We start from the raw sequence: 14,804 nt of genomic DNA, 5'->3' as shown, positions 1-14,804 counted from the left end.
CAGAATCTGGGAGACGCGACGCCCTCTTTATATTGGCTTACACTAAAACTGATATATACAGCTATGGCACATCGATTTGGTGTACTGTAGCATCCCTCTCCTCGTGAGATGGCGATCTTGCCGGTCAAGACCTATTTGAGCTTATGCCTTGGTTCGTCCGCTAACACGTCTACTAAGAGCTGAGAGTTGTTGTTGTTGTTGTTGACAGAGACTCCAACCGGGTACGCACCATCATCGCCTTCTTCCCAAGGGTAACGCGACATCGTGGGACAGCAAAAGCCAGGCTAAAAGCTCATCCTCGCCGTGGGGAGCACCGTTTCCTCTCGGGAATTTACATAGCCCCAGAGCCAGGCATACAAATGATTCCTCGACGAAGAGGATACAATACCCTCCACCTTCTGGGGAACGAGTCGCGCAGATGAACCTCTCTACAAATCTCAAAGACCAACAATTCCTCATACTTCATCAAGGTAGGATTCGATGGGTCATGACAAACTCGTTACTACACCATACATACCGTGAAGGATGGTACATTTGGCCTCACCTGTGTTCAAACCCCTGAACTAGTTTGCTTGCCCGGTTGCCCGCACTCCATCTTCCCCCCATGCCGTGTGACTCAAACCTTCAAATGGTGTATAGCTAGCGCAGGAGTCGCGGGGCTTTGGGGATCAGGAGAAATCTAAACCTACACTCACGGAGAGAGGGGCACGTAGACGACATACGTGCCATGTAAATCTCTTGGCCGGAAAATGATGACTACGCAGCCATGACCGGACCACTATTATTTTATCTATCACGATTAAAGACTTTCTAGAAATGAGATGATGATAAGACATATTTTTTTTGCCTTGAGAAGATTTGACTTGGAATATATAGTAGACAGAAACCTAGGGAAAAAAATAATTTCTTTACATTTGGCCTTCGTTCCCTACTAAGAAAGACCCCCCTTTCATCTGGATTAGAAAAGGTGCCACGTGAAATGTGTAAAGATGCAAATCAATCATTACCACCATCACCATCTTCAATTTCTCCCCTTTTTACGCTCCTCATCTCACCCCATCCCCCACCCCCACCCCACCCCACCCAACATCTTTCAAAAATCCACATAGCTCAGGCTGCCAGAACGATACGTGGGAGAAGCTCAAAGTCGACCGCCCGACCGCCCGACGCGCCCGCCCGCCTGGTCTGAGTCACTGCAACAACATCAAGTGTATCAGCACGTGAACAGAAACATGTAAGAGAGATATGACGGTAGAGAGAGAGAGAGATAGAGAGAGAGAGAGGGTGGGAAGAGCTTGGATGCGGCTCGACGTGTCCTACACCACCTTGGGAGCTTTCTGCCCGACTGTTTACCTTACCTACCTCTAGCCATCTGCCTGCCGAGAAGTCATGCATGCAGAATGCAGCTTACCAGATTCGTACCAGCTCCAGCTCCAGCATCTGGGCCACTCATGTCCAGTCTCACAGGAACGGGCATCGCCGGTGGTGTCGGTGATGCGTGGTGTGACCTCCCATGGTACATCCCGTTTACTTTGCAACAACCCCTTTTCCTTTTCAACAATTGTCTTTTTTTTTTTTCTTTTTTTCGCTCGCTCTAATCTCTAACTGAATGGAATCCATGAAGCAGTCCCCCTATAAAAGTCGGGGGGACCAGCCACAGCGCCGTTGGGTATGCACATCTAAAGAAGTAACATGGGGAGCGGCGAATGCTTTTGCACAGTACGCCCTCTGCTTCCCCCGCGCCGATGGCCTATGCTCCGTATGCTCCATGCTCCGTTACCCCGTGTGTGATGAAAAAAAAAAAAAAAAAGGGATCCCAATGCTGCCTGTCCTGGGCAAGGGCAAGTATGACCTGACCCTGCCGTGAGACCACCCCGGCCGGACCCCCCGCACCGCAACCTTGAAGCTGCCTCCTTTTTTCTCCCTCTTTCGAGGGCAGACAAATCACATGCGCCTCCGAGGAAGCGATGCTCTTTGACGCCCCCAACTAGATATCCATACCAAGCCGCCAACTGCTGCGTCATTAAGGCTATTCGTCAGAGTCCATCATTGGATCCTGACTTTACCAACCGTACCCCACACTTTTGTGTGGTGTGACAGGACACCAGCCGCTCGACGATCATCGACAAGTACACCCCGTTGGAGAGCGTATCTGTCCGTCATCACTACTATCTCAAGTGAGCTCTACATTCACTTAGTGGTGCGCCGCCTTCTCGACAGTCGGGAGCTCCTTGAGCGCCTCGCCAATGATGTTGATGGCCTTGCGAAGCTCGGTCTCGGTGATGACCAGAGGAGGAGCGAAGCGGATGATGTTGCCGTGTGTAGGCTTGGCCTGTGAAAAGCAGAAGAGTCAGTCATGTGCCGTGTGTGGTTATATCTGGGGTTTTGAGAAACTCACCAACAGACCCTTCTCCTTCAACAACAGGCACAGGTCCCAGGCCGTGCGGCCAGCCGTAGCCGACTCGTCAATGACGACGGCGTTGAGGAGACCCTTTCCACGCACCAGCTCGACAATGGGCGAGTTGAAGGCTCTGATGCCCTCACGGAAGATGTTTCCAAGCTTCTCAGCCTTGGCAGTCAAGTCTTCCTCCTCCATGATCTCCAACGCGCGGATGGACACGGCGCATCCAAGGGGGTTACCGCCGTAGGTGGAACCGTGCGTGCCGGGCTCAACGACCAGCATAATCTCCTTGCTCGACAGAACGCAGCTGACGGGGTAGAGACCACCAGAGATAGCCTTGCCCAGAGTGATCATGTCAGGCTTGATGCCGGCCCACTGTGAGCACAACATGCGTCCAGTGCGGCCGATACCAGTCTGGATCTCGTCGCAGATGAAAAGAACGTTGTGCTTCTTGCAAAGATCATTCACTCTCTTCAGGTAGTCGTCGTCGGGGACCACGACACCAGCCTCGCCCTGGATTGGCTCGATGATGATGGCAGCAGTGTCCTTGCCGTGCGCCTCGAACACTGCCTCGATATCCTCGACGTTGTTGTAGCGAATGGCCTTGCCCGTGGAAGGGTTCAGGGCGCCAATGTTGGGGACATAGGGGCCGTAGTTGTCCCTGGATTCGGGGTCGACTGAAAGAGAGATGGCAGTCATCTGAGAGGTTTTCATGTCAGTCTCGGTCCGGGGAAAAAACGCAGTTGTCAGCCGCAGGATCTTGAGAAAGTACTCACAGTTCGGCCGTGGAAGTTGTCGTTGACGGAGAAGACCAGAGCCTTGCCCTGCTCAACGCCCTTGACCTTGTACGCCCACTTGCGAGCAATCTTGATGGCGGTCTCGACGGCCTCGGCGCCCGTGTTCATGGGTAAAACCATGTCATAACCAAAGACCTGCTGGATCTTCTCGGCCCACTTGGGGAAGACATCGTTGTAGAATGCTCTCGAGCTGAGAGTCAGTCTGCTGGCCTGCTCAGTCAAGGCCTTGACCAGCTCGGGGTGGCAGTGGCCTTGGTTGACGGCGCTGTAGGCGGAGAGAAAATCGAGGTACTGCTTGCCCTCGGGATCCCAGACGTGGACGCCGCTGGCTTTGGAGAAGACGACGGGCAGCGGGTGGTAGTTGTGGGCAGCAAGCTCCTCCTCGGACTTGATCGCGGCCTGGGTGGAAGAAGCGTGGTATCTCGACTCCACTCCGCCATTGGACTGAGGGGTGCCGCCGTTTGCGTGGGGGGCCATGTTGTCTGATTTACGTTGGATGGACTCGGTGTGTGTGTGAGAGAGAGAGAGAGAGAGAGAGAGAGAGAGAGAGAACAATGTGGGTGAGATGAGTGGAATGGGTATTTGAAAAATGATCAATTGGCTCCAGGGAATGTTCAATTGTTGTCAGAGAGTGTTTGCGACTCAGGACAAGTGGCCGTTCAAGTAGAGTTCGTGGGCAAGGAGATGGAGAGTTGAGAGAAAGAGAGCGTCAAGAGAAGAAGACGGGAACGAGGGGCAAATCGCGGGGTCTTGGGTAATTATACCCCCCCTGGAAGAAGGTCCGGTCATCCTTGACTAAAAGGACTCAAGCGCGATACGGAAGCAGGAAAGCAGGAAACCAGGTAGTCGTGGGAAAGCGGCGGCGGCGGCAACGTGGACAGGGTCCAAACATGGCCGGAGGCGGACGATACGAGTAGGAAGTACATGACCCTGCCGGGCTGGTGCAAGCAGGACAAAGCAGATGAGACGGGCATGACGGGTTCTGGCCAGTTTGTGGGTTGAAAAACTAGTAATTGCTGAGGTACGCATGTACTCTAGCATGTAATGAGATGAAAAAAAAAAACCAAAAAAAACGGCTGGACCTTGACCTGGAACCAAACTCTTGGTGTCGGAGTCAGAAGGCGCGCCACTATGCCTTTAAGTGCAGGTATGTTCCCCTAAGCGCAGGTATAAGCGGCTCAAGTGGGTGAGTGGGCAGGATGACGCCCGTGGGGGCCATGTAAGGGAAACCATCCCGGTGCCAATTCAGTCACATGGCCCCGGGGGGGAGAGGGGAGGGGTGGCGCGGACGTAGGAAAAGCAGTGCGTTCGGTCACCGGTGGTTTCTTTGGTGCTTTTCTCTGGGGTAAGAATCTCGTAATGGAATAGGGAACAGGATGCGGTTGCTTGGTGTTGCCGTAGGCTGGGGGAAGGGGGGGGAGATGACTGCCGGGTGTTGTTGATGATGGAAAGTCGACTTTCATAAGGAGGAAACCACCAATCCCGTCAGAGGCAGCAACCAAAATGAGAGCCTCTTGCCAATGCGGCGGGGGGAGAGACAACAACTGCAAGGACCTGGAATGAGGAATGAGAAATGCAGCGAGGCCGATAACGGGCATCTGTGCTTGCGGCGTTGGAGAGGCACAGCAAGCCTATCTACGCTATCATATTTTCTTTTGCGTTGCAGACGGCCAACAGTGTAATCATTTGTCGACAACTCGAGAAATCGCATACACGTACGTACCTACTATATTCAACGACGTACCATTGGACTGAGTCGAATAAGATAGGGAATTACATGTAGATAAACCGAGCGGACCATGGAACGTGGTGCGTGGAGAAAATACCTTACCTTACAGCAAGTGCCTGCCATTGGGGCCGATGCGGACGGCAGAGGAAAGGGCCCCGTGGTCCAATGACAAAGTCGCTATTTCCATTCCCGTTGCTCGGATCCAATAGGGCCGTCCATTTATATGGAGACCTCGTGGTATCCAATGGATATCTGTTCTCTTGCCAGATAAATGGATACCAATAAACTCCTGCCTGAGAGTAAACGTTCGATTTACCTGAAGATCAAGGCAACAAGGCTAGATGTGGTCTTGCGTCCTCATCACCATACCTTAGGTGCTTAGGTACTTCACCACCTCAGGTAGGTTCCTCAGGCTTTTCGGCGACTGCTTCTTTAGTGACCAATTGCCTGAGCACGGTGGCCTGTCAATGAAACTTAGCGCCTCTGCGTCCGTCCACGGCCCTGCCGTAAGCCCGCAACATCCCTGGTCCTCCCGTCTCGACATTCCATTAGCGATCGAGAAGACCGCTTTTCGGCATCAACTTTTCCCATCAAAGCCCACACACTCCTTTCTTTCCCCCCTACCAGCTGACGGCCACACGGCAAAGCGCGAGAAAAAGGAGAAGAGCGAAGAACGACGGAAAAGGAAAAAGAAAAAAAAGGCTATTGAAATTGACACACATACACTCGAACAACCGGCACACACACGCGGCACCACCATCAACGCATCCTGACTCGCTTTCATCGCTTCAAATCCATCGGGCTCCCCGTTGATTGACCGAACCGGTTCGTTTCCCACGCCGCCGCGGCCGCTCCTGCAAAAAGGGTCATTGCCCCCTCCCACAAACTGCTCACCGCAACCACCCAACCGTCCGTCCGACCGATGATTACGCAATAAGTCCCTTCCGTCCCCCCCACCCCGCTCTGACTGCCGCCGCCGCCGCCGGCCACAAATTTCTCACTCCACCCGTATCCACAATGGCTTCCGTCGGCTCCCTCGCCCGCCCCCGAACTCCTAATGGCAGTTCGTAACGAGCACAACAAGCCCTCCGTCTTCCGGTCCCTCCTCATCATCCGTCTCCTCAACGCCTGGTGGGTCCTCACCTTTTTCCAGCCTGACGAGTACTTTCAGGCCCTCGAACCCGCCTGGCGCATGGCCTTTGGCGAAGGGAGCGGCGCCTGGATCACCTGGGTGAGTTTATTCAGTCTCTGTTGATAAATTTTTCATACCTTTTTAGATTATCTCATTTTGATGATGACTATTCACAAGCTTCATTGAATTCCCACGTGCAACTAACATAAACCCCAGGAATGGAGAAACCAGCTCCGCTCCTCGCTGCATCCCGCCCTCTTCGCCGGCGTCTACACCCTCGCAGACCTCGTCGCCCGCCCACTCCCCATCATCAGGCCATGGCTCCTACTCGCCGCTCCAAAAGCCGCACAGGCCGTCTTTGCCGCGGCCGGCGACTGGTACACCTGGCAGCTGGCCGTCAAGATTTACGGCGCCGATAGCTCCGTCTCATGGTTCGCTGTAAGTCACTGTCACCATCACCACCACTACCAATCAGCATCAGTAGCTACCATAACTTGCTATACCTTCTTGACGTATTTAAGTAAAATGATGGCTGACGCAATGTCATTATAGCTATTCATGAGCATGTTCAGTCCTTTCCAATGGTACTGCTCCACCAGGACCTTTTCTAACTCGCTCGAGACCACGCTCACCATCATGGCCCTCAACTACTGGCCCTGGGAGCTCCTCGGTGATGCAAAGATAGAAAAAGAGAACCCCAAGCCCGCAAATTCCATCCTACACACGCCCGGGACTCTCACTAGGTATGTTTCCGTCTCTCGCATTTGACACCAGCCGACCCGGGACCAGAGAAACGCACTGACTTACACGCCAACAGTCTCCGCCTATCCCTCATCCTCGCCGCAACAGCAGTCCTCCTCCGCCCAACAAACGTCCTCATTTGGATACCAGTCGCCCTCGCAACCCTCCTCCGGCCCTTCCTCTCCCGCTCCAACTCAATCTCCACCTCCACCTCTGGTTCCGGCTCCGGTTCCGGCCCCGGCCCCTCCTCCGTCCTCACCCCCGCAAACCATCCTCCTCCTCCTCCGCGAAGCCCTCCTCTGCGGCACCCTCGTCCTCTCCCTCTCCCTAACCTCAGACCGCCTCTACTTTGGCGAATGGGCCTTCCCCCCCTACAAATTCCTCTACTTCAACCTCTCCCAATCCCTCGCCGTCCTCTACGGCCGCAACGACTGGCACTACTACCTCTCCCAGGGCCTCCCCCTCCTCTCAATGACCTATCTCCCTTCGTCCTCGTATCCCTCTACAACCCCCCGCAACCGACAGTTGGACCACGCTCGAAAATTCCCAGCAAAGCGACCCTCAAAACCCTCACCTGGACAGTCTACATCACACTCGCCGCCCTCTCCACCGTCTCCCACAAAGAAGTCCGCTTCATCTACCCCTCCTCCCAACCCTCCACATCCTCGCCGCCGCACCCCTAGCATCCTTCTTCACCATCCCGGCCCCGCCACCCTCCCCCGCTCTCCGCTCCCGAAGCCCCGCCTCCGCCGCAAGCGCCTCCTCGCCTCCGCCCTGGGCCTCCACGCCGCAATCGCCTTCTTCCTCACCCTCCTCCACCAGCCCGCGCCCCCTGACGGTCCTGACCTTCCTCCGGACCTCGTACGCCCGCATACACCCGGAGCAGGCGGCTACAGCGGCCCCGATCGCGTCCCTGGCTTTGGCGTCGATGTCCTCCTCTTTCTCTTCTTCATCCTCCTCCTCCTCTTCTGCTTCCTCCTCGTCGTCATCATTAGCAACAACATCATCAACATCGACAGCAGAGGAAGACAGAGGCAAAGAACTCTTCGCCCTCTTCCTAACACCATGCCACTCCACCCCTGGCGCTCCCACCTCCTCCACCCGTCCCTCCGCGCCCGCGCCCTCACCTGCGAACCGCCCCTCCACACCCAACCAGACACCCCCGAACGCGAAGCCTACCGCGACGAGGCGGACCGCTTCTACGACGATCCCCAGCGCTTCATGGCGACGGAGCTGTGGCCGGCAGCCGCGTCCAGGTCCAGGTCCAGGTCCAGGTCCAGCTCCGACTCGGATTCTTCCGATTCCGACTCCGAGTCCGCAGCACCAACTGCATCAGTACCACCACCACCACCACCACCACCACCAGAAGAAGCAGAAGCAGAAGCAGAAGCAGAAGAAATCCCCCCGCTACATCATCGGCTTCGAAGGCATCGAACCCTGGCTCCACGACTTCTTCACCTCCCCCCACGGCGCAGGCCGCCACCTCGGCGTGAGCCCGAAACGCGTCTGGTCAGGTTGGAATGGCTTCTTCAACGAGGACGCCCGTCGGCGCGGGAAGCTCGTCGTTTGGGATACGGGGCTGTATACTACTGTATCCTAAAATATAAAGAAAAAGTCAAACAACATTAGTAATAGTTAGTGTAAGAATAAGAGTAAAGAGTCAAAAGGTAAAAAGTAAAAAAACGTCAACAAGTTCCATTCTCACATTACCCTTTTCCCCAAGACATCACAAAACCAAGAGCATCGTCGCAAAATATGAAGAAAAAAATCTTTCTTTTCCTACCCTATCCTGGGCCCGTGAACACATATAACCAAATCCCAGGAAACGTTAGAGGGACAGGAGTGGCCGGGGCTACTACACTCATAACAAAAAAAAAAAAAAACGCCAACTTGACAGGATACCCTTCATAGCGAGCGAGCCCGTAGGCAATGCGTCGCTGTACACCAAGCCAGAGAATCGAACAACTCCATACATTTATGATGATTCACCAACAAGCATGCACATGCCTCCTTTTCTTTTCAAACGTTCAAACGTGGATTCTTGGAACTTTGGGGTTGGCCTCGTCTAGGCTGGCCCCCTTTTCCCCCTCGAAAACCCTTGATGCATCATGTCCAACCATGAGTATGGTGTATTCCACAAAACGACGTGCTCTTGATAAACAAAACACCTCAAATGGGTATACTTCGAGCTCGAATCATTGTTGGTGTTACCGCGCTACTTCAGGTGCTGGCTGCGTTGGCGGTGCGATCTCCGGCTGAGAGGCTGCTGCCAACTGAGACTTTGCCGGTTGAGCCGGTGCTGGTGGGTTTGCTACGGTAGATGCGGGAGGCGCCGATGCTGGACTCGTAACCGTTGAAGATGATGTCTGCTGCGTTGGTGCTGGTGTCGGCTGGGGCGGCGAAGATGGAGACGTTGCGGTTTGCGTCGCTGCCGGCTGAGGCGCCGCGGTCTGAGTCGGGGCTGCTTGCTGCGGCAACGGTGGTACAGGTGGGTTCTGTGCCCTTTCCTCGGGTTCCCTGCGAATATCCAGACTCTTTCCCCTTCCTGACATGATGCTGGAGCCTCCCAAAGAAGATTGTCGGTCTGCTGGGGGGGATTTATTCCGTCGCTCGGCGCTCTCCTTGGCTTCACGGTATTTATTCCTAATCCAACCGATGGGCCCCTTGGATTCGTCCTTGCCGTCCTTGTCCCGCGATTCATGACTGGTTTGTGCCTCGGCAGTGTACATGCCAGTTTCTGAACTTTCGCCGGTAAAGCTCTTCCGGGGCCTATATCCGCCACTGCCAATCGAGGTCACGCTAACGTCGGCATTATCGTTGGATCCGAAAGCCAGACGCGGAGAGGTGATTGAAGGGTGGTGTTCGTGGCCCCTCTGTCGCGAAAGTCGCCATCTTCTCTTTTTTTCCTTATCCGGCTCGCTGGCGTCTGCCGAAGTCGTCACAATGGACTCTTCAGTCTGATCAACGTCAGAACCTTCGTTAAATGATGAGTGAAGTGATGTTGGCGGCGACTTCTTGGCCTTGAGCGTCTGCTCGGGATGTAAGGTGTTGCTAGAGGGGACCTGTGATGCGCGCGGGGTGGGTTCCGAGGGTGTATCAACTGCACCAGGCTGCTGGCCAATCGCGAGGGAATCGTGCTCTGGGATTGTATCGGCCACCAGATCCATGGGGTTGGGGGCCTCAAAACTAGGGGACACAGCGGCTGAGTGCGTACCGGACAAGGATGCGGCCGAGCTTTGCGCGCTCGGGTTCAAGCTCCCAGGAATTCGCTTCTTCTTCAGTTTGTTCGGTTGTCGTTTCTCGCCCTCTCCCGTGGGGGATCTTTGGAATATGCTGGGAAGGACTCTTTCCTTGATGGGTGTCGTAGCCTCGTTCGGGTCAAGCAGCCTCTCCTGGCTTCTGCCTGCGTTACCAGCAGCGGTGGGTGCCAGGCTAGATGTGCCTATCGCAGCAGGCGCGGGCGAAATGCTCGACGCAGCAGGGGACTGATCAGGTGCTTCGACAAGCTCTTCCGTCGTCGTCGGGATCATAGGCTCGCGGGGTGACGAGCCTGGAATGGGTGAAGCATCACGTCTGAACCTTCCTGTCTGAAGAGCAGGGGACTTCTTGGACGGGACTGTGTTGCTTCTGCCAAGGCCGCTGTTCGGGGTCGGGGCGAGTGCCGGGCTGTTCGGAGTCGTAGAACCTTCATGGTGCGAGTGCCTTGAAGATGTCGATCGGTTTCTTCTGAGCATTCCGTCTCTTCTTACACTGTCGGCGCCGGCACTCGCATTGGACGCAGATCGGCCCAGACCCGACTTCCTGTTAGGGTTAGGAGTCACTGGCCCACCCGCTGCAGGGGGCGTGCCTTTTTCGATCAGCTGCTTTGTCTTCTCGTCAGTGGCCGTGCCCTGCATGCCAATCAAGAAGTGATCCTGGTTTTCGATGAGGAAAATGAGCACGCATTGGTTCAAGCGATACTCTTCAGGCGCCATGGCGTGCTGCGGGTGCGACAGCATACCAGGTTGGAAAATGGCTGCTAGATTCTGTGAATTCATCCTGTTCTCTTCCGACTTGGCGGCGAAGACAGCGAGCAAATCCAGGATGTATAGCAGAAGCTGGCGATTCAGCGGTGGAAGTTCCGTGATGAGCTTCTGGTACTTGACGATAGCCGCTTGATCATCAAAGTTTTCGACAAACTGCGGGCCTTCGGCATCGCCTACGGCTTGCCTCGTAGCGCCTCGCAGCGGTTCCCTGAACTTCTCGTATAGATCTAGCGGCACAACAGGTTCAGGAAGGTCGTTGAGGTATCGCCGGAGCACGTTGGCAGCATCGTGAACCGTGTAATTGTCCCAAACCAGGCCCTTTCCGTAGCGATCGGGGGAGTCGAAAATCTGCTTCAGCTCCTTGATTCGTTTCTCGGAGCCACTCAGACGGAAAATACCCTCCACCGTTGTTGCTAAGAAGACGGTATGTGAGCACGTTGGAGACGGACCGTGGTTCGCGTACACTTACCCTTTTCCTTCAAGAAGACGCCGCACTTCGCGACAACAATCGGTACGTAGCCATAAATATAGCTCTTTCCGTTTTCGTCGACGAGAGATATCGCGACATTGGCATAGGTGATGCTCTGACGGAGAGGAACGCCGAAAATCCCGTGAGGTCGGTTGTCTGCTGTAGAACCTTTAGCACATGAAGTAGAGGACGTTTTCACAGCCGCGCGGATGTGCTTGGCACACTGGCGCACAGGCACGATGATGGACAGGGACAGCCTGTTGAGCCGGCCAGTCAGGTTCAAGGTATTGGAGGCTGTCGCATCACTCGAAGCGCAGACTTGAGGCAAAAGGGGATCGCAGGACCCAACAGGATGGGCATCCTGCAACAGCAAGACAAGACTGAGAGGTGCAGCTGAGGTATCGATTGCCTCGTCGACATCTTCACTGAAGAGGGGTTGGGTAGGAGTTGAGGGCTGTTGTTGCGATGCGAAAGTAGAAGGGGCTCTACCGTGATGTTCCTGATGCTTCGAGGGAAGCTTGAATCCTTTCCACCACGATTTCAAGTCTCTCTTGTTCGGAGTCGAGGGCGCAGCGGGCGCGGTCGAGTTGCTCGTGGGCTGAAAAGCCTGGTTGGGGGGAGGAGCGGCGGACGTCATCGCAATGACGGAGCGCAGGTGGTCGGAGCTCGATTACTTTATCGCAGCCAGCGTCCTTTGGTTGTCGTGGGAATCGAGAATGAACAAAGTGTGTCAAGCGACCGGGATTTGACGAGCGACTGTCAAAGAAAATTGGATGTTGGAGACAGATTCGGTGCAGTCGGTCCTCGATCTGTAGGTCAATCGGTTGGTCTCTTGGTCGCCTGGCGGTGTTTTGGCACAGGATCGAGTCGCTTGAAAGGTATTGGGTGTGAGCATGCGCTAGGATGAGATGCGACGCGCAGGCGGTGATTGGCCGTGGGCTACTTTTGGCGCGCAAATATTCCTTTGTCGAGTGAAGCGCTCCTAGAGACCGTCTCTGGAAGTCCTCCTTGTCTTGTATTGCAAAAGCCCTGCTGTTGATGTCATGAAGAAGTTCCGGCTCAGGTGTGAGCAGGAACGAGAACAGGGGCGAGCGAGTGAGGTGACGAAGAGCGTCCGTGTAGGTGAAATGACCCAGGTGTATTCGGGCAGCGTTGACCGGGGACAGAGGGCGGCGGGCAACGACGATGTGGAGCTAGAGAGGGGATGGCGGGAGTCGGTAAGACACGAGCGAGCTGTGCGTTGGTGGGATTTTTTCGAAGACAGAAAACGAATGAAAGCGAGCGACGTTTCCGACCAGAACCGTAGGCGCGACAACGACACGTTGAAACCTCGTTGTCGATAATTGTCGGTCGGGCAAGAGAAGGCGAGGAGAGAAGGAGTTTGGTCTGGAGAAGAGAGTCTGGGGGTCGAGTAAGGTAGAAGGGGGAAAATGCGAGGTATGTGCACCGGTACCAGGTAAGCAATAGGAAGGTGAGTAAGGTGAGGTGAGGCAAAGGCAGAGCCCAGAGAGAGACAGGGCGAAGCAAGTACGGAGTCGGTACGGGGTAGGTACGAATAGACGAAGGCGGAGGGACGCAGGAGAGGTTGCAGGTGCCGGTGCAAGTCAAAGGTCCAGGTCCAGGTTGGGGTCTAGGTCCAAGTGGTCCAGGCCGGGCGTAGGTGTAATGTGCGTGTACGTGTGTGCGTAAATCGGGCGAGGTCAGGAAATGTAGGTAGGTAATGTAAGGCAAGGCTAAGGTGAGAGAGGGAGAGAGGAAGAGGAAGAGAGCACCGTAGTTGAGGTGAGGTGTGAGGTAAGGCAGACACATAAGGTAGGAAAAGAGGTGTGGAAGGAAGGATATGGGTGTGCGCTAGACGCGTTGTCGTCAGTGGGTGATGAGACCTGTACTTTTTTCCTATTTTGTCTGATTTGATTCAAGCTCACAGGCAGCAACTCCTGGCCAGGCTGGATTGTCGAAGCCGATCAAGTTGATAATGCACAGTGAGTGAGTGGACTGAGTAGTGTAGTTGAGTGAGTAGTGAGAGCGGGACTGAAAGTGAGAGTGAGGTTTTGCGTTGCAGCAGCGAGTAGTACTGAGGTACCCAGCTGTGGACAATAAAGTGTGGTGCTCTGAGTACGATGTTGGACATCGAGGATGCGGGAACAATAGACACCAAGAAACAAGCACGGAGTCGGGGAAACGCAAAGTACCCAGAGCTGAGCGAATAATGGTTACAGTGCCCAGCGGTCCGCGGACAGAGAAGTGCAATAGACACGACAGGGAGCGTCAAGCAAGCATCAATAACACACACATATACACATCAGGAGCAGGAGCAGGAGCAGCATGAGCATACCGAGCAGTATGTACAACTCGTCAGCGCGGCGGCGGCAACCAGGCGCTGACAATACGGGACGGGATGGATAACCCGGACCACGGTAGCAGCAGTGAGCAGGGTTGACGCCGGTCAGGTGGTCTGGTAGGGCCAGCGAGGACGAGGATGGATGAGGGTTGTGAGGGGTTGGACGGCTGCGATACCGATGTCATGCCCATTTGACGGGGCCAGAGGGCAGAGGCTCCAATGTGAATTCAATGTCAATATCTACGCGGTGCTCCGTACCTAGTACTAAAGTAAGGTAAGTAGTGGGCATAGGGACTGGCGCAGGGACTGGCGCTGGGCCTTGGCTGGAGAGGCCGGGTGGGAGGAAACGGGAGTGTGGGAGCGGGAGTGGAAACATCAGATACTTGCCTGCCCCGCTACTTTCATGGGGGAATGGAAGTACCCTTAGGTGAGGTGTGTCTAAATGGCCCGGAGCAGGGCACGCTGAGGTGCTCACGAGTGGAAGAGAACTAGCCCGGGACCTTGCAACAGCTCCAGAAGGCCCAGGGGCCAAGACAGGCCAGGCACTCCAGGCCCATCGTACGGTGGAGAGAAAGACTCGTCGAGGCCCGAATGCTGCAGCGGCCAATGTGTGCTACTGATGCGCAGTTACGTGCGACGTGGGACGTTGAATGCTGCTGGGCGGAGGCTGCTGGTCGGAGGCCGTTCATTAGCTGTCTGTCACTGGTCGTTCCCGACTGTCGCGGATTCACGGCGTCTCCCAGACCACTGGGGTTCCTGGCCTGGTATGTTAGCACGTTACCTTAGCTATTAACCTAAAGTACCCAGACGTCAGGGCCCATGGCAGGTAGTTGCCGGTAGGGTACTGTCAATGACGATCGAAGAGCAGGTGGGCTGGCGATGGCGATGTTGATAACTCACCTCGAGATACCTTAGGTATTCAGTGGGTAGTGCTTTACCGTAGGTATGGGCGGCAATGGAAATGAGAGACTACCCTGTGGTTGCTTGTTACTTGCTGGAGAAAGGCTGACAGCATGCAAGGGGACGACGAAGCGGCACTTCCTGGTAGATGGATGCAAAGGCATGGTGGCATATGAGAGGAGACTGAAGGAGAGAGGATGAATCTGCAAAATTCACAGTGTTCCATTGTCCACCGTCCACGTCCAGGTCTCCATATCAAAGGTACGTAC

At 55.0% G+C, this 14,804-nt stretch overlaps 3 protein-coding genes across 3 annotated transcripts; 1 reads left to right on the top strand and 2 right to left on the bottom strand.

Annotated features, from left to right (window-relative positions):
• Window positions 1-2,194: 2,194 nt before the first annotated feature.
• On the bottom strand, window positions 2,195-3,675 carry CAR2 (ornithine aminotransferase; the record flags this gene model as incomplete). The annotated part of the gene is made up of 3 exons (XM_053189974.2): window positions 2,195-2,332; window positions 2,399-3,100; window positions 3,178-3,675. 3 exons carry the CDS (start codon window positions 3,673-3,675, stop codon window positions 2,195-2,197), a joined length of 1,338 nt encoding a protein of 445 aa, XP_053052396.2.
• A 2,309-nt stretch (window positions 3,676-5,984) lies between these two features.
• GPI10 (glycosylphosphatidylinositol anchor biosynthesis) lies at window positions 5,985-8,429 on the top strand (the record flags this gene model as incomplete). The annotated part of the gene is made up of 4 exons (XM_065758302.1): window positions 5,985-6,158; window positions 6,276-6,497; window positions 6,612-6,729; window positions 6,877-8,429. 4 exons carry the CDS (start codon window positions 5,985-5,987, stop codon window positions 8,427-8,429), a joined length of 2,067 nt encoding a protein of 688 aa, XP_065613057.1.
• A 578-nt stretch (window positions 8,430-9,007) lies between these two features.
• Window positions 9,008-11,931, bottom strand: SAC7 (GTPase activating protein (GAP) for Rho1p; the record flags this gene model as incomplete). Its single annotated transcript, XM_053189972.2, has 2 exons — window positions 9,008-11,238; window positions 11,295-11,931. 2 exons carry the CDS (start codon window positions 11,929-11,931, stop codon window positions 9,008-9,010), a joined length of 2,868 nt encoding a protein of 955 aa, XP_053052394.2.
• Between the last annotated feature and the right edge of the window lie 2,873 nt (window positions 11,932-14,804).

This window comes from Colletotrichum fioriniae, assembly GCF_027942845.1.
Source record: "Colletotrichum fioriniae strain IMI 355084 chromosome Unknown scaffold_10, whole genome shotgun sequence".
Taxonomy (NCBI): domain Eukaryota; kingdom Fungi; phylum Ascomycota; class Sordariomycetes; order Glomerellales; family Glomerellaceae; genus Colletotrichum; species Colletotrichum fioriniae.
This window is presented reverse-complemented; position numbering and strand designations above follow the sequence as displayed.